The following is a 20531-nucleotide window of genomic DNA, read 5'->3' as shown; positions in this document are numbered from 1 at the left end:
CAACAACTCTCTGACTCAAACACAAAAAGAAATGCAAAATCGCGCGCAGATTTTGAAAATACTTTGTTCTATCTTTGCCCCCTTACATTGAAAATTTATTTTCTTTGATTACAAACCCGTGAAATTTGGATGATATTTGGACGATTTTGCTGCTGTATTTATCCTTTACAATTAATAGCTTTCAATTATCAAGACGGTCTGCAAAACAATATGGTGAATTGCGATTTAAAAAATGGACAACATTGTTTTAATTAGTAAAGTTATAAGAAATTTTCTTTAAGATTATAAGTAGCAATTTTTCATATGAAATACTTCGCTAAGCCGGGCGGGGATTAATCCCACTAAAGTAAACTGTTCATTAGACTGGAGTCGTTTATAATGCACGTAATACTAATAATAAACACAAATAATACGGGATTTAGTTTGAAATAATACGGATTTTTGGATTTATTTCGGTTGTGTATAAAATTTTTTGCTTTATTTCTATTTCTATATGTCTGAATTAGTCGTCTAGCTTGCTAGACTAACTGTTCATAAGAGAAATCCATCTCTTAGCCCTTGAGTGTTCTGTTTTTATAAGAAAGATGCAGCAGGAAAAGTATTCATACAGTACGATTGCATCTTTTTTGCTATGATGTTCCCGCTTTTCATCAAAAAATGTCAGTCAGAAAATTAATCCTATTGAAGCACAATAAATAAGCTAAAGAGTATCCTGATATAATTGGCAGTGGAAACAAGAATGTCTGTAACTTTTAATAGTCAAATATAATTGCGAAATTTTTTTTGCTTGTTTTAGAGAATCAAAAGTGCTATATTTGAATGCATTTTTTGTTGAAAATTCGCCATTTTTAACGGTTAAACTTTGCGATTGCAAAAATTGAGCTTTTTTTCTTCTTATGCAACAACGTTAATTTTACAACAGTGGTAGTTTAACCTTAGGTTAAGAAAGTTGTCAAATTTCAAGGCAAACAGAAAAGTCCTTTTGAAAGATATGGGACCAGAGGAATGTAAAGAGATGTATTTTTGATGTATTTTTTACTGTACTGACGATGACGATAGTCGAAAAGCTTTTACAATAAATTGAACAAATTTTTGTTTTCTTGATTTTTATCGAACACGTAAAGAGATGGAAAAACAGCTTCTTGAAAACAATGGAAAAACGTCATATACCAGGTCTCTTGCCCTTAAGGGAGTTTATGTCGAGTAAATAGGATTCTTTTGTTGTCACTATAAGAAATCTGCATGATTAGCGTGTTGTGACAAGATTCTTTTGTTTCAAGCCCGATTATGCGCAGACTTTTAGTGCTTATATTTATTTTGTGTACACCTCTCTTATACAAAAAGGTACCTATATCTATTCTTGCTCAGAATTTCCTAGCTCGATTCTACTGATATAAAACCGTCAAAATCATGACCGAGTTGAAAACACGAACAAAAAATATCCAAATCCATAATTAATAGTTTAGTAATTACTGTTTATACATTTGGGGATCATGTAAAAGATTTCTTTCGAAAGAAACTCGATTACACTTGGAGGTTTCTGGGGAATTCGTAAATAGTAAACTGCATACTGATACAATCTGCTAGACATTAATAAGGTAATCGTCAGCCGTGCAAAATTACTCGAATCTGATTTGGTTGAGAGGAGTGCGATTAATCGTTAATTGCACTATTTTATTATGGGACCGAAGTGCCCCAAATTTCTATTTGGAAATAATCAAATTATGTGCATAATTTTCAAGAATTCAAAAGAATCTAATCAAGCATGAGAAAATATGCAATCATGCAATTAATAAAATACGTCAAAAACAAAGAAAATCAGGTTTTGTCAAGGGAGTATGCATGCCTTTTGCGAATTTTTAAATAACTCATTTTTTAGGTACTTTTGTACGAAAAAGGTAGGAGGTAGTTTTCGGGTATGCACACGATAAATTATAATAAGGATAAAATGGAAATTATGATAAAGAAGACCAAAACAAAGGTTTTTGAAATTTAAACATAAACATTTTCTTTTTTGCGTACAAATAAATATCAATCAAAGATAAAAATAGATAAAAATTGCTAAGAAGTGAGTTATAAAAACTAGTTTAAAAACTATAAATTGCATTAGGAAAAAACCTCCTCAAAAAAATGTAGGTGACCCCCAAGCCGATGACACGTCAAATTTTTTCACACATTCTTTGTGTTTCATGAAAGATATTTAAAAAAAAAATCAAACAAACACAACAGTTAGTTTAGCTTATTGCTAAATAAAATAAATGCCCTAAGAAATACCAAACCAAAGACAGAATCTAACATCCACCAATCTAGAATCTACCTAGGTCCATGTAAAAAAAAATTGTGACCCCTTGTATGGTTAGTCCCCTAGCCATAGGCTAAAATCAGGTACCTTGCAGGTTGCTACCTTTAGCCATCCCCTCTCAGGCCAGGGAGAGGGGGTTCCAGTCGTGTAAAAATCGTTAAAATGCGTCAGCAAACTAATCATATTTACAAATAAACCTAAAAATCTATTAACACATTAAAACAAATATAAAATCTCTAAAGAAATATAACATATACGCCGACGGGTTCCTATAGGAACTACAGTTCCTACAGAAACTCTCGGGTACCTAATAGCCGGGGGATCGGAATAAGCAGGGGAGAGGGTGGAAAAATCACAAAACTTAATAAGCATTTTTTTAAATATCCTATAGGTGGAAAATTTTTAAAAAGGAGACTCATACTGCAGAATTAAAACAAAAGCGCTAACTTTCAAAAACATTTTCCCAAAATTAATAAGCGAGGGGGCTATTAGGTACCCGAGAGTACATATCGATAATGGCTTAAGGTGTACACATAAAAGCATTTTTTTTTTCTATCTAATCTAAGTCAATCTTTTTTATTTTAACTCATTTGACATTTGACATAAAAAAGTAGGAAAAAATTAATTTGCAAAATACCGCAAAAATTAAGTGAGGAAATACGGTAGCCTTGCTTCAGAAAAATAACTAGCCTTTCCGAAAATGCTCTCGTCTTGAGATATTGTAAACTAAAAGTGAATAAAAGGGATTTTCCATTTTTAATGTGTTAGGATAACTATATCGTTTTAAATAATATGGGGGTTTCGCTAAAATAAGTGGAAAAACGCAACAAGCGATTCGCTTTTGGCGAATATCTCAATAAGGAACGGAGCTTGCTTAGAAAATGGGTCCACCTCCCCTAGACTTTAGTAGAGCAAAGGTCGCCTGAAAATCTCATGTCGATAACTTCAGTTGTTCCTGAATTATCTTGGCCAGCGTGCGAAAGCAATATTTTGTGAAAATCACGTTAACATTTTTTCTTCGCAAATTAACCAGAAAAGGGCAAATTTGCACAAAGAAACACTTTTTCTCAGCTTCATTCTATTACCTAATTATCACCGGAGGGCTTAAACAGTCATTGAGTCACTATGATTCGGGATTTAGTTTTTAGTGTACTACCACCTTAAACCTGTTACAGTAGTTTGGATTAGCGTGAATAAAATGTATTAATATAAACTAATAATAAATTTAATATGACTTAATGTTGTTCGCAATAAGGACAATACCTAGAGAAGAAAGGAATATAATAAATGCTTTGGAAACAAATAATGAAAAAGTGGTAACTCATGAGGATTTATTGTAGCAAGAAAAAATTAGTTCTCGTTAAAATTAAAACAATCGCCACCTCACCGAGAAAAAAAATGAAGAACATATTCATTCAGTTAAAAGATATCGATAAAAGTTTTCCTGAAAGAAAGTTAAGCTGAGAAAGCAGCGAAAAAAAGGCATTTTAGGGCTCGATCAGAGGAAAACTTTGCTCTCTTTCCTTTGACTGGGTGAATTTTTTTCTAAGTAGCGATGTTCTAGAATTGAAGATCGAGCTGAATTGTAAGATAAAATTGAAGCTAGGTTTGCAGACAGCGTAATTTCTCATACTCATGAATGATATTCATGACGTAATTATTTATAAAAATTATCTATGAAAATACCCCAATAAGAACAACGTCTAGATTCTCAGGGTGTTTCCGTAGAAGCGATCATGTCAAGCATCAAAGTGTGACTCGTTCAATATAGCAAGTAAAAGTGAAATTAAAGACTCACCAAGGTATACTTCTAGGTGGTATGTCTTTGATTCTAATATTAACGCATTTGGCATGATACCAATTGTGATTTGGACACTATGATAAAATCAATTAAAATTCATTGCAAGAGACCACACTGTTTTCCGATTTGCCGGGACTTCAACTCACAGTGTATAATGGTTCATTCTTTGTGATTTCTGTGATTTCCCTTTACGTTGGAAAAAGATTTTTTGGCAAAAAAGCATTAAAACGAGTGTACAGTCAAACACTTATACTTTTTCGTGAAACACCCGGTATAGGGTTTTTTGTTAGACTTTTTAACAACTCTCTAACAAAGGAACAATCCTAATCCTACCATGTAGTACAGACTTCTTTGAAAGTATTAAAAACCAATTAAAAACGATTTATCGATTTAAATAGAAGAACTTACATTGGAACCAGAACAATGCATCATGGTGTAGCTTCTTTTATAAGTCTGTAAAGTTTTAAGAAAAGCTATAATTATCCAAGCAACAGTATGTATTCAATTTGAAAAACAATTCAATTATACATCTTTTTAATAGACAACTCAATTTTTCATTTCAGGGCTAAGGTTACTTAGCCTTTCATGCTAATTTCTGGAAAATTTGTCTAGGTCCCCCTCATAATTATACCTATTAAAGTACATTTTAGGGCGAGTGAAACTATTTCCATTTGATAGAATATCAAAATATATTTTCTTCAAGAGATAACCAAAGTATTTGACCCTATTTTTAGCCCTCAGCCCTCAGCCCTTAGCAAACAGGTTGCTTATATAAAAGAATGTGTTCTCATTTCACAAGGATTCAATGAATAGAAAATCGTCAAGTGGTCAAATTTCTTCATTCAAGTTATTTAGACCTAGTCCAGTGGTAGTATGTTCGCCCCCTGATAGGAATACATAGTGTGGACCAAAACGTTAAATATAAAGAAATTGACTGTAGCTTATAACTTACTCGTCGACACTTGCAATATTTAGATGTTCCTTTGCGACCAGGGTTACCTATAAAAAAAATAATCTATGTTTTACTAGTACACGAATCAACACGTCCTCAGAAAATTGCAAATATTATGTTATTAAAAAATTCGCAAACCTAAAAAAACAAAACAAATGGATCTTTTCTTGAAAGAAATACAGTTGTCTGGGAGCAGAATTCAATCTCGAGTTATAAGCACTTTTGCTTAACCCAGAAGGAAGTAAAATTGTTATATATCGTTTGAAAGAAATGCTGATTATAAAAATAAAATTTGCATACGAGCCTAGACTTTGCACTCCTCTATGATGGTGATTTTTGAATTTTACCGTTTTTTTAGTAAAATTGTTACTGTCAGAAAGTAAGGGCTTTTAGAATTTAAATTTTTCTTGTAAAATGATGTCATAAAATTGGGCTTGCGACAAAAAATTAAAAATTATCGAAAAACATATTCTTTGCTCTCCATCCGAGGTTTTTGGTGAAAATCAGGAAAAAATCAGAAAAAACTACTGTATAAGTGACTAGAACTGAATCCAACCGTATACTTTGGAATGTTTTTATCTAAAAGGGAATTTGATGTTATTCAGTGAAAATCAGAATTCTCAGAACAAATTCTTTACAAAGTATTTTCTCCACTTTGAAGTGTTTTAGGTTAAATAAAAAAATGAAAAAAAATCATAAAGTAAATGCGAAAAGTTTTTCCTCGCCATATTAATGTCAAAATAGATCAAAATGATTGACTATAAGTGGAAGCCCTTGTCATAAAATATAAAGGGACAATCAGAAAAAGGTTTTTAAAATCAGCATGAAATTCTAATTCCAACGATATACAGCCACCTTATTCACCTCCTGGGTTAAGCAAAAGTGCTTCTTTTAGATTTTGCTCCCAGACTAATTAGAAAACCTGGCCTATGAGAGAGTTTTTTAATGGTGTAATTTAAAGGTGATCATGAAATCATTAAAACTGACAAAACTGACAGAAGGAAACACTTAAAATTACCTGGATTTTTTTCTTCTTCTTTTTTCTCTTCCAAAGCATCAACACACGCAGCACCACCAGAAGCACCTGTTAAAAATGAGTGTTTTAAATTATTAGCAGGGTTCTCTTTGGTATGAGCCTTTCAAAAAGGTGATCATGAAATCATTAAAAGTGACAACAATGAAGTGAAGGAAACACTTAAGAGCACAGAGAAACTCAGGATATTGAGAAAACTAGATATAAAAGAAAATAACCTATGATTTACAACAACTTCAATTTCAAATAAAATAACTTTCCCTATTGCAAAAAGCTTGCACAAAACCACTACAAAAATTCTTTTCAGTACAAACAGTTACTTTCAGGAAATTATCGAATTATTGACGTTCGATTTCGCATTTCTAATCGCTTTTTAAAGTCTAGATAGAGCCTTTACTACCCTAAATTCGAGATAGATAGAAAAAATAGTCAAATGGAACAAGATTTTTGTTCGAAATAGAGATAGACAGATTCGAGATAAAGAGAGCAATTTTGCCTCAAATGTTCAAGGGATAGAGAGATATTTGAGAAAGAGAGTAGTCACGATAGAGAGATTAGACTGTAATAGCAATACCATATTTCTTCAAGCCCCGCAGCACTTTTGTAGAACTAGGACCCAAAAGTTGTTCTCAAATGAAAAGCTACATAGTATATTTTGGTTTTGTGCGACCTTTTAGCAACTTTCTTAATTGTTTCTTGGGGAAAAATACGACTTATTAAATCTATTAGAAAACTAAGGTATATATGTCTAAGGTATATATTGAAATTACTTCTATAAGAAATGTTTATAAAATCGTTCTTCAAAAAAGAGTCTCATCAGGTCTCATTGCTAAACCTATTATAAATATTATACAACTTAACGTTCTGAAATTACCTTGGGAGAACGAAATTTTAGTGGGAAGCAAGTTGCGCAGAATATGATTTTATGATACAAAATAAAAAGTTTCCTGAGTTTCACGGAGCGCATGATTATACGAATTAAGTGATTATGAATTATAAAATTCCACGTTTTAGGGCACTGAAGCTTTTTAGTATTCATAATTTGAAATAAGATGAATGATAAATTGAGAAACTTCCCTACATGTTTTTTTTTTTTATAAGCAAGTGTATGCCCTTTGGTCAGGCTCGAGTATGCTTAAGCTTTCAAGGCATCCAGGCATAGAATATGCTTATTATATGCTTAAGAATTATAATGCTTTTGATTCACCCAACCAAATTTTTTAGTAAAATCTTTAAAATTTTGTTAATATTCGATTCAAAAAGCATTTAAATTTTTGAGCAGTGGAATGTGGAATGTCTTTTTTACTTGACCACTTGCAAACCTTTTTGAATAGAAAGAGATTGACTACTTGAAAACTATTTCAGGCTAGCGTATATGCTTATGTTATGCTTAGGAAATTCTGCAAATCTGAGCCTTCATATGCTTATAAGCGTTATGCTTATAAAAAAAACATGTAATTGCTTAATGTTATAAAACTAAAAAAGGGTCTGTCTTACTAATATTTGTGTTCGAGAGAATTGTTGATGACTCAGTTGTTGATTGGGACTCAGTTGTTGATTGGGACAAGGCTTCTGCTGTTGGTTGTAATAGAACTGTTGTAGATTCTGTTACCGATTGTGCTTGAGCTGTTGTTGCTAATTGCGATGAGGACGTTGAGGGTTCTGTCGTTGGTTTTGAAGGACTTGCAGTTTCTGTTAAAAAGATGATAAAAAGTAATGCTTTCGCATCGGAGATTGCACAATTTAGACCACAGATTTCCTTAAAGCTAAAATCTTTAAAATTTTGTTAATATTCGATTCAAAAAGCATTTAAATTTTTGAGCAGTGGAATGTGGAATGTCTTTTTTACTTTACCACTTGCAAACCTTTTTGAATAGAAAGAGATTGACTACTTGAAAACTATTTCAGGCTAGCGTATATGCTTATGTTATGCTTAGGAAATTCTGCAAATCTGAGCCTTCATATGCTTATAAGCGTTATGCTTATAAAAAAAAAACATGTAATTGCTTAATGTTATAAAACTAAAAAAGGGTCTGTCTTACTAATATTTGTGTTCGAGAGAATTGTTGATGACTCAGTTGTTGATTGGGACTCAGTTGTTGATTGGGACAAGGCTTCTGCTGTTGGTTGTAATAGAACTGTTGTAGATTCTGTTACCGATTGTGCTTGAGCTGTTGTTGCTAATTGCGATGAGGACGTTGAGGGCTCTGTCGTTGGTTTTAAAGGACTTGCAGTTTCTGTTAAAAAGATGATAAAAAGTAATGCTTTCGCATCGGAGATTGCACAATTTAGACATAGTGTCCTCCTGGGTTGGTTCCCCCCACTAAAAATCAAAATTTCCTCCATTCCCCCCTCCCCCCTTTTATTTCCCCCACCATATTTCAAAAATTTTCGGTTTCCCCCTCTTTTTTGAATTCCCCCAGCTATTTGAAGATTTTGCGGTTCCCCATATGGTTAACATAAAAATGCCTTAAATCAAGTTTGAAATTTTGGAAAGCTTGAAAAAATAGCCTTGAAAGTGCTGGAAAAATGAAATTGTATTGAAAAGTTGGTTTATCCCAAAAGATTTGCTGATTTTATTGCTTAAACAGGTTTTGCAACAAGATCACTTTGAGATCAGTGAAGTTCCCCCAGTCAAAATCTCCTAAATTTATGGTTTTCCCCCCTCTTTATTTTCCCCCAGCAAATTTCAAATTTTTCATTTTCCCCCATACTTTAAAAAAAGGGCCAAAATCAGAATCCCCCCCCTTTATAAAGAAGATTCTCATTGGTCAAGCCCTTGTAATGTCACCTGACTTAAATTTTTGTGTTTTGCATAGTTTAATTGATGTATTGAAAAACACTATTTACGAGAAGCACCAAACGTTCCATCAGGCCATCCATCACCCAATTGTTGATCTGATGACATTGGACTCATTTCAAAATCGTCTTCGGGCCTACATGTTCCTTCTGAAGCAGGAGACGTTGTTGAAGATTTTGTTGCTAGTTTTGATGGAGAGTTAGTTTTTTGTTGCGGCGTTGTAGTTTCTGTTAAAATGATGAAAAAAGGAATGTTTTTGGTGGGGTTCGCAAAGAAATTTTGTAATTTGTTTTTCTATTTTAAAAGTGACAAAACAAAAATTCAAAACTTCATTTTTTTGTAGTACTTTAAGTTTTATGCGTACAATCATCAGCTACATACAAAATGATCTAACTTGTTATAAAGCGGGTAAAATCTTACTCAAATATGTCAAAAGCTCTTTTTTTCAAAAAAAAAGTGGTATTTTTATACAAAAAAATGTATAAATGTTGATCAGGAAACAGCTTAAGCCTCTCCCAGCAATAAAGTCAAGATAGCAAAACACATCGTTTCTATTGCTTTTGAAACCCCACGAAGATTCTCATTGGTCAAGCCCTTGTAATGTCACCTGACTTAAATTTTTGTGTTTTGCATAGTTTAATTGATGTATTGAAAAACACTATTTACGAGAAGCACCAAACGTTCCATCAGGCCATCCATCACCCAATTGTTGATCTGATGACATTGGACTCATTTCAAAATCGTCTTCGGGCCTACATGTTCCTTCTGAAGCAGGAGACGTTGTTGAAGATTTTGTTGCTAGTTTTGATGGAGAGTTAGTTTTTTGTTGCGGCGTTGTAGTTTCTGTTAAAATGATGAAAAAAAGGAATGTTTTTGGTGGGGTTCTCAAAGAAATTTTGTAATTTGTTTTTATATTTTAAAAGTGACTAAACAAAAATTCAAAACTTCATTTTTTTGTAGTACTTTAAGTTTATGCGTACAATCATCAGCTACATACAAAATGATCTAACTTGTTATAAAGCGGGTAAAATCTTACTCAAATATGTCAAAAGCTCTTTTTTTTCAAAAAAAAGTGGTATTTTTATACCCAATTCTTCGTCTGATTCGTCTGATTTTTCCGACTCCAAAATGACTCTCTTACGCTTCTGGGTCGAAGTCTTTGACATTTCAGAATCGCCTACCGATTCGGGCGTATACCTTCCTTCTGATGCATGAGACGCACCCAATTTATAGCCCTAACGAAATAGAAATTAGATGACTATTTTGAAAAAAAATCATAAAGAATCTTACTTTGTAAAGTGTCTCATTTAAAAAAATAATAGCTCTGAAGAATATTCAAAAGATAGAATCTCCCTTGGGCGTAAGCTGTGACACTCCTAATAAGTAATTTAATTTTAAAGGGTTCCGAATTCCAAAATTAAAGTTTTGAATGCCGTTAGGCAAAAAATTATACGAATAAATCAATTGAATTATAATATAGATCTTACCGTAACAAATAGTTTTTGGGATTTTTTTGAGTACTTTTGAAGGCATGTTCGAGTTCCTCTACTCAAAGGCAAATCCTGGAAAATTAAGTATAAGATAATTTTTAACCAAATGGGGTACCGGCAAATTGACTACGGATCGACCACTTAATCTTCATCTGGATAAATAAACGCTCCTAAAATGCTGTTATCTGAAAAATATATGTGTGATTTGAAATGCGATATCTCACGTATGAAAAGTGCATGGAGGTTGCATGATACAAAATAAACAGATGAATATTTATAGAACAACAATATCTAATTAAAAAATTCCTTCTGTGGGGCTGCCTTTAGGAAAATACACTTTTTCTAACCCAAATTTTGGAAAAAAAAAAATATACATCACGTGATCGATTCTGTCCAATAGAAGGTTGCAAATGAAGCAAGTTTTTATTTAATTGCACTTTTTACGATGCAAAATGTCATTAATATTTTTACAACCGTAACACGGATGTTTTTTGAGAATCAAGGCAAAATGGTTATCTATTATTTTTACATCGTTGCTCCTATGATTTGAAGAAAATAGATGAAAGCCTTCTAGAACATAGGGAATTTCCCTAATATCCAAAAAGCTGCTTAATTTTCCGATAGCCATTAGTTGAAACTAACTTTTTGTTGCAACTCCCGCTTATTTCGTTTCGCAAAAATGCCAATGGAATTTCCTGATTTTGCATTAAATCTTCTGTACTAGTCCCTATTTTAATATTTTTCATTTAGGATATTCTTGCTCCAACCCCTGTATCTTGCCTTGTCTGCAAACTTTACTGATTTTAGCTTAAACGCTCTTCTGTGAGTATTATTACCTCGAAATCATTTTCTCCATCAGATGAAAGGTATGATGATTCAGATGAATCGATGCTATTCGCATCAGAATTTTCGTCGCACGGTTCTAGAATAATATAATAGTAATAATATATAATATAAACTGTATGGTCGGGTCGTAGACAAAAAGGCCATATTTTTAAGGTAGGCCATATGGCCGGGCCACAGAGGTAGGCCAGGCTCTCAATTGACCCTGACGAAGGGATTATCACGATAACCCATTTTTACGACTAAAGTCAAGAACATGCAAATGATTAGACCTCCTTCTTTTATTCCTTTTGAAACGAGCTTAATGGTCGCCTAGTTCCAAATTTACTAAAAAACTAAAAAAAAACGATAAAACTCCGACACAATTTGGATTTTTTCACATGCTCTTCGCTATTCTAGCTCAACATTTTTCAATTTTTTGTTTCTTTTCAAATCACTTTTATTGCTTTAAATATTTTTTTACGACTAGAAAAAATAGCATGTCAAAGTAGAAAAGTTGCAGTACAAAATAACTGATATTAAAATCCTATATATTTGATAGACTTTAGAACAATACACCTTTCCCGAATTGTTTGGTATTTTTCGAAGGTCTTCAAACCATATTGAAAACTATATATTTGTATTCCTCCTATAAAGACAAGTGCATGCTGAAAATTTGAGCTCAAAAGCTTTTTTCGATCAATTTTTATGACTGTTTTTGTTCACGGTGAAATCACTTATAAAAATTAAAACATACAGCCCGGCCTCGTTTCCATGTAATTCTATTGTTTATAAAGAAATTTCAAATCAAAATAACTCAAAAACCGGAAGTGCTTTTTTCATAATTCTTTTTTTATTTGTTTAGTTTTGCGAGATACAATTTTATGAAACTAAATAGAAACATCCAAACACTAAAGCAAAAAAAGTCAAAAAGCCTAAATAACAATTCGGGAAAGGTGTATTAACCAGAGTTTTGATAAGCTGACAGACATTTGGTCTTTTTTATCTGTATAGTGATAGTAAATAAAATAGTTGAAGAATTGAACAATAGATAATTCTGTCAAAGTTTTATCGTCATTAGTAAAGTATTCCAAAGAGGTCAGTAAAGTGTATTGTCTCATTTTACGATTTGAAAGCTTGCTATAGCTTTTTACATAATAAAGACAAAAACAGGTTGTTGTCCAGTCGTTGATATGTTCACGCTAAAGCAGCCTTCATATCTATGTATCATCTCCCTGAGATGAGTGAGAATGTTTGAAAATAACGTTGAAATCGTTTTGCAATGAGTGATGGTACTTATTAAAAATAAGTACCTTGGTCTACTTTTAGAAGCTCATCTTCGATCGCTTTAATTATGCTTTGGAACTCATTCAAATTGACGGGAACTGTTGTGGTCTCATCCAGGGCCTCAGCAGGTTCAACATCGTAATTTTCTAGAAACGAAAGAAAATGGATTTCTTTGAAAGCACCAAAACTTCCAATATTTTCAAAATTGGTTGTATCAAACAAAATTATTATGAAAACAAGAACACGAATTTTTATAATAAATTCTCCTTACTTGAAGCCACCCAATTTCTGAACTCCGTTGAAAATTCTTTTAATGGGATCTTGTGAACTGAAAAAAATACCCCAAGTCATTATAAACCTTCGACAATAAATAATGAAATCTTTAGAATAAAGGCACATGTATGATTACATTATATTAAAGAAACATAAAAGTACTGACAAAACTTGTAAACAAACCGTATGCAGCATATGCAGCGGGATACAAAATCAAAACAAATGTCACATGTCAAAATAAAAAATAAAAACAAATATGGCTGATTTTGATTGTTTCAATTGTTTTACAAGTTTGTTTTGGACACGTGATTTTAATTGTTCTCTTTAATGACACGTGGTTCGCGCAATGTTTACATTTTACTACTTTTATGTCTATTTAAATTACTCTTGGGCAACTAATTGTAGGGTCTAATAGCAAGTGGTGGCAGATATTTTATTATGAAGTCGTAAACTGGAGTGTAAATGAGCGTAAATGAAAATGGATGTTTTTCTAGAAAATCCAATAATCGGGTAATTTGTTTTCTTTTTTTTTTTTATATTTCTATGAAATAAAATGGAACTGATTTTCGCTGGAACTGGTTTCCGTGGTCAAAAAATAGAATTGGAAAAATTGCATTTCCACCTTTTTCGGACAAATCTTATTTTTTTGGTACAGTGGAATCTGGTGGACGCAATTAGTGCGAAAAGCGTGTTCGTCATATAGAGAATGATACAGCTGAAATCTTCCAACACCGTTCAAAAACTGGTGCCCGCTTTAGAAAATGCCAGGTTTAGAAAGATTCCACTGTATTTTTATTTTACTTTATGTTTATGTTTATTTGCTCATTTTCAAAGGGACTTTTAAAGAATTTTCAAGACAATAATATTTCCTGCTATTCAAATAATTTTTGTGGTTTTGACGAAAACCCCGCAAAACAAAAGAATTTCAATTTCCACGAAAATTAGTTCCGTTAGAGTACTATATCAACATACCACGAACGCTCCCTTTATCGTTATCTGTCTCATTGGTTGCTTCAGTTAGTAGCTTTGTAACCTTTGCCGAACGTCCTATAGCTTTATCAGCTAGTGCTCCCAATTTTGATCGTAGATCCTAATTGTAAATTAGTAGTACGCATTTTCATTTACCAATCTTATGAAATATTGATTTTGCTACCTCTTCTGGAGTTAAAAACAATAGAAAGCTTGGATTGCTAATGGGTGCCCCCGTATAAAACATTACGTAACACGAAAATCGTAAATGTTCGTAAACATGATTAAAATGGGGCTTTTGATAAGTAATTTTGTGAGCAGTCATTACCGCTACCATGTTTAACCAAGATTTTAAAAATTTAAACTATATCTAAAATAAATATGCGATGGCTGATTTACCTCTGAAATGTAAAGGACGAGCGAGGTGATTAGGCCCTGCTGAAGTCACCTTGCAAAAAGATTTTTTTATAAAAAAAATCGTACTATTTCATGGTTGTGAAATTCGAATATTTTGATAGGTTAGGCTGCTATTCAAATTTCTTTATAGTGCCATAAGTATCATAAATAAAAAAGAACGAGGTGTTTGTGAACGTAATTTATGAAATACCTATCGAATAGAAGGAACATGAGTAATTTTGTTAATAATTTCATACCTCAGTTGACACGTCTAGAAAGTCATTCTTGAATATGTCCACTGTTATTCCAACAGCTGGAATACTTTCCTTTTCGATTAATTCTCCATCATTGTAATGGTTTATTACAATAGATGTGTTGACATTGAGCCAAGTTTTGTACTGGATTAAAAAACAAACAAACAAGAAATTCATAAATGTTATCATGATAGTTAATTTTGCAAGATTTTGAAAACATATACATACCTCTAAGATTAGACAGTCCGTCCCACTATGTCAAAAAGGTAACTATTTCCATTATTTTGAACGGGCAAAGAAAAAAAACTTGTTCTTATAAAAAAGGTGCATCGGGACATCTTTGGCAGAAAATACTTGTCAATGAAAATAATGACTCACATCATCTTTATCAACTCTCCTTGACAATTTTTCTCTGATATTCTTTTCAATTTTTTTGAAGACAGATGGTGTGTAGTTTTCAGAGCAAATGGTTTCTAGATTTGCCACCAAATCAAAATCTATCCCGAGAGATTTACAATACTATAACGAAAGAAATCATCACATATTAACATGTATTTAGATACACTGTACACACTTAAAAACTGGCCTACGGTCTTGAGATTAACATTTTGCCTAATTTTCGAGCAGCTCCAGATCCGCCAAAGTTTATGTGAGTCCTTTGAAATTTTTCATCCAAATCTTGAAAGGACTGCAATCGACTAAAGTGAAACAGTATCGCCAAAGACATAAGATTGTATCAAAACATTAAAGCTCGGACTGTTTTTAGCTTTTGTTTCTAACAAAGTTGCCAAAGCGTGACTCTGACTGAGAATGAAAGATTTGTTATGAAATTACATTTTACCAGTTGGTGACCTTGAATTTTAAGAAATACTACAGTATTATGGCACTTTTTTATTTGTGTTCTAATCCAAAAAATTATTAACGGTGATACGCTATGATAAAAGCTTAGGGTTTGATTAATACTCACAAAAGCCTGTGTGAATAGAGTAAGTGCAACAGAGTCACACCAACGAGTTTGCTTATTCACATTCTTTTCCAGATGTCCACTAATGATACCAGTTGCAGGTGAAGCGAGTTTAGACCAATGGTCTTTAAAAAGGATAACCCAAGCAAGAAGAAACCCCTAAACGCAAAAAATACATTTAACATTTGCTGAAAAATGATTATTGTTACTGAGGTAATGAGGCAAATCTAAACCTGATACTTTTTAATCATTGTTAAGAGGTTCTATTATCGTGGTTTCACAAATTAAAGCATCACGTTCAAAATTTGAGGCAAATAAGCGGTACCCCGTAACCTAGCCCAATCGGCTACCCAATTGGGTACCCTGCTTTTTAGACTAACCAACTCCATTTGTCTTGATTGATACTTTTACAAGTCATACATAAATCAATTAGCCTGAAATACCCCCTGCCTAAAATTATCCATCTTCTTCTATCCTCTAAACCACGATCTATCTCAAGATTATTTACTTACTTTGTTCTGCTTGGCGTAACTGGACAACTTAGATATACCATCTTTTTGGTGATTCGTCGTTTCACGGTATCGTTGTACGATCACACGGCCTTCAAGTCTATAAATGATAAGAAAGGAAAACGAAAATGTATTTATTTAGTCCATCACTATTATTAAGTTTATTGAGATTCAAACTACAAGGTTTTCGTGGTTGACACATTTTCACAAAAATAATGTTTGTTATCTTGTGAATTCATTTTTTTTATTTTACAATGCTAAAACTGGGCTTTTTAACCCTTGGACGGAGCACCATATTTTTAAACTACCATTTTTTCATTTTTTTACTTAAAATTCAAACTTCCATATTGTCGATTGAGGGTCTAAGTATCACTTTCAGACAAAAGTTTTGGTACCGATGGAAAGCTGTGGTCCTTAGGACATTTTAGCTGCAAATGCAGTGGTTTTGAGCTATGGCCAGTTCGATGGAAAGGGTCAAACTTTTTTGATAAATTTCAATCTACCTTCGCCAATTTTTGATTTTCTTACTTTTTTTCCCTCGAGGGATACGCCACTGAAAAAAATCATCCTGCTTTTTGTCAAAGCAAAAATTTATCTCGCTTAAACATGTCAAATCGACAAATCGCTTAAGTTAATCCACGCTAAATTATTCAAAAACGCAAAAAGCATAAAAGAAACGATTCAGTTTAAAACTACTACATTTTCTTCCTGTTTTTCTAAAATTAATCTATGCTAAATTTTTCAAAAAGCTTATTTTTGAAAAATAAATCTAGGCTAAATTAAGATTTTTGTGATTTGCTACTTAGCGCTAAAATCTCACTCGCTAAAATTTCTCCGATTAAAGTATTCTAGATCTAGACTACACTGATTTGATAAACATGATTACAAAATTGATATCCAATTAAATTCTTAAACAGAAAAAGAGCTGAAGCACGCTCTCTCTTACGCGGATTTTTTCATGGCAGACTTACTCTTATTCTTATTGACTTTGTGCCAGTATAATCGTTCGCACCCATACTGTACCTAAGTACTTGAATAAGCTTTGAAAAAGAAAGTTATATTGTTTTGTTGTCAACTATATTTCCTTGATATTTTACCTTTTTCCAATATCGATGTTAGAGGATATTATTACTCCGGCGCATTTGGCTGTTTGTAGCCCACTCTTTCGTGATTTTTGGGACAGCCCCCCGTGAATATGGAGGAGCTGCTCCTGTTGGCTTTCGTTTATAACGGGGTCGTCTACATTGACTATCATCCGTGTTGCCGAACATACGTCTTTTAGTGAAGAACTAAGAGAGATCAGAAAGTATGTAGGAAATAGGTATACACTTTCTTTTATAAGGATTACATAAATGGAAATGAGCCTCACAATTCTTAAACATTTTCAGTTTTGAGCCTTAAAATATTCTTAAGTAATTCTTAAATTTCAAAAGAAGAGCAAGAAATCTTTTTTTTAAATTAATGATCAAAGTATGTATATTTTCCATTGAAATAGTCTCAAACATGCAAAAAAGAAGAGGGGACTAACTATTTCAACAAAACGTTAATAAGTTTGTTTCTTTTAGGATAAAATCAAAATTGATTAACATTTTTGAGGCTCAGATTATTCTTAAAAAATCCTTAAAATTTTGCAAAATTGAGCCTTGTGATTCTTATAAAAAATACCGGGTGCGCCACAAAAAAGTTTCTCTCTTTAAAACTAATTTTCTAGAAGTCTAAAAATTCAGAAAGAACCATTCCAATTTCATTGGAAAGAAGAAAGGTAAACTTAAATTTTGATGGGTCATTTATGTAACTTGCTTCATTGGATCAATAGTTATGATCAATTGAATAAAAAAGTTACTTTCAGAAAGTGCTCAAAATCGACCTATCAAATTTTAATTTCAAAACTGTCAATCACGATAGCCTTTACATGATTAAAAACATTCTTAAGTAATTTAACACATAAGTTTAAAAACTGAAGGGTCGAAAGGGTTTAAAATCTTATTCAAAATCACTTTAATTTACTTTTACAGTTGGGCTGTTCGTCAGATTTTTGGTTTTAGATTGGATAAAGTCTACGTAAAAGTCTATGTACCTCGAAACCCATATTTATATGTATTTTTATGAACTTTACCAGACTTTTTGGCCTTTTCGACGAATTTTCTGCCATTTATTGAAAATCAACCTTCCTTTATTTAACAAAAGGTCATTTAGACAGCTAATTATCATTTTAATGACAAAAACGAAAATACTGATGTATCAAGTAATTATCCTTCCGTTTAATTTGATAAGTCGATTTTTAACGTTTTTCAGCACTTTATGAAAGTAACTTTTTTATTCAATTGAGCATAACTTTTGATCTAATGAATCGAATTTAATAAATAACCCATCAAAATTTAAGTTTATCTTTCTTCTTTCCCATGAATTAGAAACGGTTCTTTAAAAATTTTTAGATTTTTGAAAAAATTAGTTTTAAAGAGAGAAACTTTTTTGCGGCGCATCCGGTACAATGTGCTATAATAGGTTTAATAGGATCATTGACTGTCTTGCTGTATCACGAGAAAATCAATTTCATGTAGAAGTTTCAGCTGAAATTTCAGCCTTTTTAATAGACCAACAAACAATCACAATGTAAAATGATAATTACAGCACTATTCTACAGAAAGATCCTTTTTTTGTTGGTCGTCTTCATCTTCATTTTTCTGATTTTGATTTTGCACAATTTATACTAGCCCTGTCAATCCTCACAGACTACGAGATTAATCAGAAAAAGATGTGAAAAGACAGAAAATCGCATTTGTCTTACACTGATGTTCCGCTTGTTACGCTATTGCCACCAGACAAAAGGAGGTCGTGAGAGAGTGACTTCGCTCCCTGTCCAAAGTGGATTAGTACTTGAGTCAGTGATTTGCCACAATTCATTTCGTCACTGAGGCACATTAAAATCTTTGATTCATCTAAAATAATTACAATTACAATATTTCAATTCTAGTTCAGTCAGAACGTTCAGTCAGGCGATAAAATAGCTTATTCAAAACGCTCTACAGGTTGACATATTTCGTTTACTAAGACCAGTGTTCTTAACCCGATTAACTCCAACCTTTTTTGATTTTTGACATGTTTATTAAAAGAGTATTTAGTGTTTATTCAACGTTTTGTACCTTCACCCACCTGTAGGTTCACCTCTTATCAAATAAGCCACATATCTGGTCTGCTGATTCAGCACCATGTCATATATACATCAACATTAAAAAAGCTGCCCAATGCTAATGGCTTGCTCCATCAACTGTTGCATTTGAAACAGTTTTTAGATTGGTCTCGAAATAAAAATGGTGTAAGAAAAAAGCACAAGATTCTCTTGCTAGAGTCAACAGAGTAGACTTTTAATCTACAGTGAATAGTGAGTCATAGTCAAAAGCTTACTTTTAGATTCTTGAAGGGTGATTGACAGCAACCTTGAAACAGCAAATGCCACTGCAAATCGTGCAGGTTGTTCGTTCCCCCCAAAGAAACTTATATCGTTGTAGATTCTAAAGGCAATAAAATTTATTTAGATATTATGACTTTTGATACAGCATAAGTTGGGGGCGTACGTTGTGGGTTATTCGAGATAAGGCCATTTTTCAGTTTGGGATGGCGGTAATTTTAGGAAAAAAGCACGGGAACGCGGTATTTCACATACCTTACGGGGACGGTAAAAGTCATTATTTTAAAACATACCGAGCATTAACTTCAATACAAAATTTGACTTCTTGGATAAGACGGCGTTCAATCTTTAGCTCACCATTCGAAAGATCTACTCCATTCGAGCAAATGTGTCCTTTTGTAAAGGTTTTGTCTTTAATTTGAATCTGAAAATGAGAGGAATAGCAAAAGTTTGCTTACATAAAGAATGAATTTTTCTGTAAATTGAAAAGATAAATGTTGTAGATAGACGTTGTTGGAAACTAGTCTTGAAAGTCTAGTTTATCACACTTACACTCTCATTCAAATACCACTCGTTTTTTTGGATGAATCCAACTGCGTCAATCAAAGTGAAGCGCTTAGGATCTTCATAATCCTGTTTTAGGAATAATTCATAAGCTGTTAGCACATCTTTTGAGACAGAATTCGAAATTGTGCAACCATTAGACATTGCGTCACGGATTCTCATTTTGAAACATCTTCCAGAATCCCAAACGTCGCTGTCCAAGTTGATAGTTCTGAAAGTGACAAATTAAATCTGATTCTTTAATATTGGTTAATCTTAAATAGAGTAATCATAATTATTGAGAGGTGAATAAACTGAAACTTTTGAGGCTAGCGAACCATCCTAAACACACCTTGAATAAAAATAATTAATACGTCATAGTTTGGAAGGGAGTCACTAGCCCCCCTTCCAAGGGCAACCCACCCCCTTTCATACTAAATGTATCATGCTTACTTTCTGTGAACTTTTTTGTCACTTCCAATTGCTGAGCAGGAGCACACCCAGCCAAGGTGGTTATCGTTGTTATCGGTGCTGTAACCGAGCAGGCGCAGCACTCCCTCAAAAAGCAATAGTTTTTCTTTTTTTTTCGCCTTATAAAAGGTTTTCTCGTTTTCGACTAGAAATTCTACTTTCATATTTCCACCTTAAAAAGAACGTGATTAATTTGAAATTTAAAGAGTAAAATGTTTTCTATCATAAAAAGAATACTTTAACGCCCGAGATGTTC

The 20531-nt window shown here is 32.8% G+C and overlaps 1 protein-coding gene across 1 annotated transcript; it reads right to left on the bottom strand.

Annotated features, from left to right (window-relative positions):
• Positions 1–3401: 3401 nt before the first annotated feature.
• LOC136819222 (serine-rich adhesin for platelets-like) lies at positions 3402–20398 on the bottom strand. The gene is made up of 25 exons (XM_067075441.1): positions 20258–20398; positions 19814–20036; positions 19555–19685; positions 19258–19364; positions 18641–18791; positions 16950–17141; positions 15856–15952; positions 15347–15502; positions 14758–14898; positions 14383–14523; positions 13733–13850; positions 12759–12815; positions 12514–12633; positions 11215–11300; positions 10376–10450; positions 9976–10123; positions 9555–9731; positions 8939–9115; positions 8131–8325; positions 7586–7780; positions 6074–6139; positions 5056–5102; positions 4512–4556; positions 4101–4177; positions 3402–3565 (listed from the first exon to the last, which is right to left on the bottom strand). Exons 2-25 carry the CDS (start codon positions 19985–19987, stop codon positions 3538–3540), a joined length of 2901 nt encoding a protein of 966 aa, XP_066931542.1. The 5' UTR covers positions 19988–20036; positions 20258–20398; the 3' UTR covers positions 3402–3537.
• Between the last annotated feature and the right edge of the window lie 133 nt (positions 20399–20531).

The sequence above is a fragment of the Clytia hemisphaerica genome, unplaced genomic scaffold (assembly GCF_902728285.1).
Source record: "Clytia hemisphaerica strain Z4C2 unplaced genomic scaffold, Clytia hemisphaerica genome assembly, whole genome shotgun sequence".
Lineage (NCBI taxonomy): Eukaryota > Metazoa > Cnidaria > Hydrozoa > Leptothecata > Clytiidae > Clytia > Clytia hemisphaerica.
Note: the sequence above shows the minus strand (reverse complement) of the source record. Positions and strands in the feature narration are given on the sequence as shown.

What these genes read in the sequence shown, in the direction of transcription:
- LOC136819222 (XM_067075441.1), bottom strand. Translation starts at nt 19,987, where the DNA reads ATGAGAATCCGTGACGCAATGTCTAATGGTTGCACAATTTCGAATTCT. An exon ending in GTTACGCCAAGCAGAACAAA is followed by an intron (nt 15,503 to 15,855) that starts GTAAGTAAATAA and finishes TTTTGCGTTTAG; the next exon opens with GGGTTTCTTCTTGCTTGGGT. An exon ending in GGAGAGTTGATAAAGATGAT is followed by an intron (nt 14,524 to 14,757) that starts GTGAGTCATTAT and finishes TTTTTAATCCAG; the next exon opens with TACAAAACTTGGCTCAATGT.